Raw genomic sequence first — 608 nt, forward strand, 5'->3', positions numbered from 1 at the left:
AGAAGAAGGCGTACGTGCACGTGGTGGGCCTGGGCCTCGGCGTGTGGCAGGTGTCGCCTCGGCAGGAGCAGCTGTTCGTGGACGCGTGGGGCGAGGCGCTGGCCGCCGTGGACACCGCGCACATCGGCCACGTGGACTTCAGCTGGATCAAGGCGTCCCAGTGCCACGGCGCCGGCGACGGCGACGAGTTCCCGGGCACGAGGGTGGTGGTGCACTTCTCGCAGAGGGCGCTGCACGACCCCGTCCCCGCCGGCACGCTGCTGGTGGACAGCTTCGCCTGGGACGGCAACTCGCTGCCCGGGAACGAGTACTGGAGGGGCAAATTGTCCGCGTCGGGCGACCCCGCCGCCGCCTGCTCGTCGGGCGTGGCGGAGCTGCACAACGCCCTCATCAACCCGCTCGTGTGCGCCGAGAACCTGCACGTAGTGGCCGGCGGCCGCGTCGAGCACGTGGCCAGGTACGCGGCCAGGGTCGTGGGCGGCGCCTCCGCGTAGGCCGCCCGCGCTCGTGGAGGATAGCTTAGTAGGTTTAATGGTGGGACGCGTCTGGGAAGACGTTTCGCCAGCGCTCTAACAAAGCGGAATCACACACACACGCGCGCGCGCACG

The 608-nt window shown here is 70.1% G+C and overlaps 1 protein-coding gene across 1 annotated transcript in view; it reads left to right on the plus strand.

The window, feature by feature from the left end:
* Window positions 1-602, plus strand: part of LOC119587698 — a gene marked incomplete at its 5' end in the record, with an annotated part of 963 nt that extends 361 nt beyond the window's left edge. The window contains 1 exon segment of the mRNA XM_037936377.1: window positions 1-602. Within this exon segment, the coding sequence (XP_037792305.1) occupies window positions 1-494 (494 nt within the window).
* Window positions 603-608: the final 6 nt, after the last annotated feature.

Source organism: Penaeus monodon, chromosome 23 (assembly GCF_015228065.2).
Source record: "Penaeus monodon isolate SGIC_2016 chromosome 23, NSTDA_Pmon_1, whole genome shotgun sequence".
Classification (NCBI taxonomy): Eukaryota; Metazoa; Arthropoda; class Malacostraca; order Decapoda; family Penaeidae; genus Penaeus; species Penaeus monodon.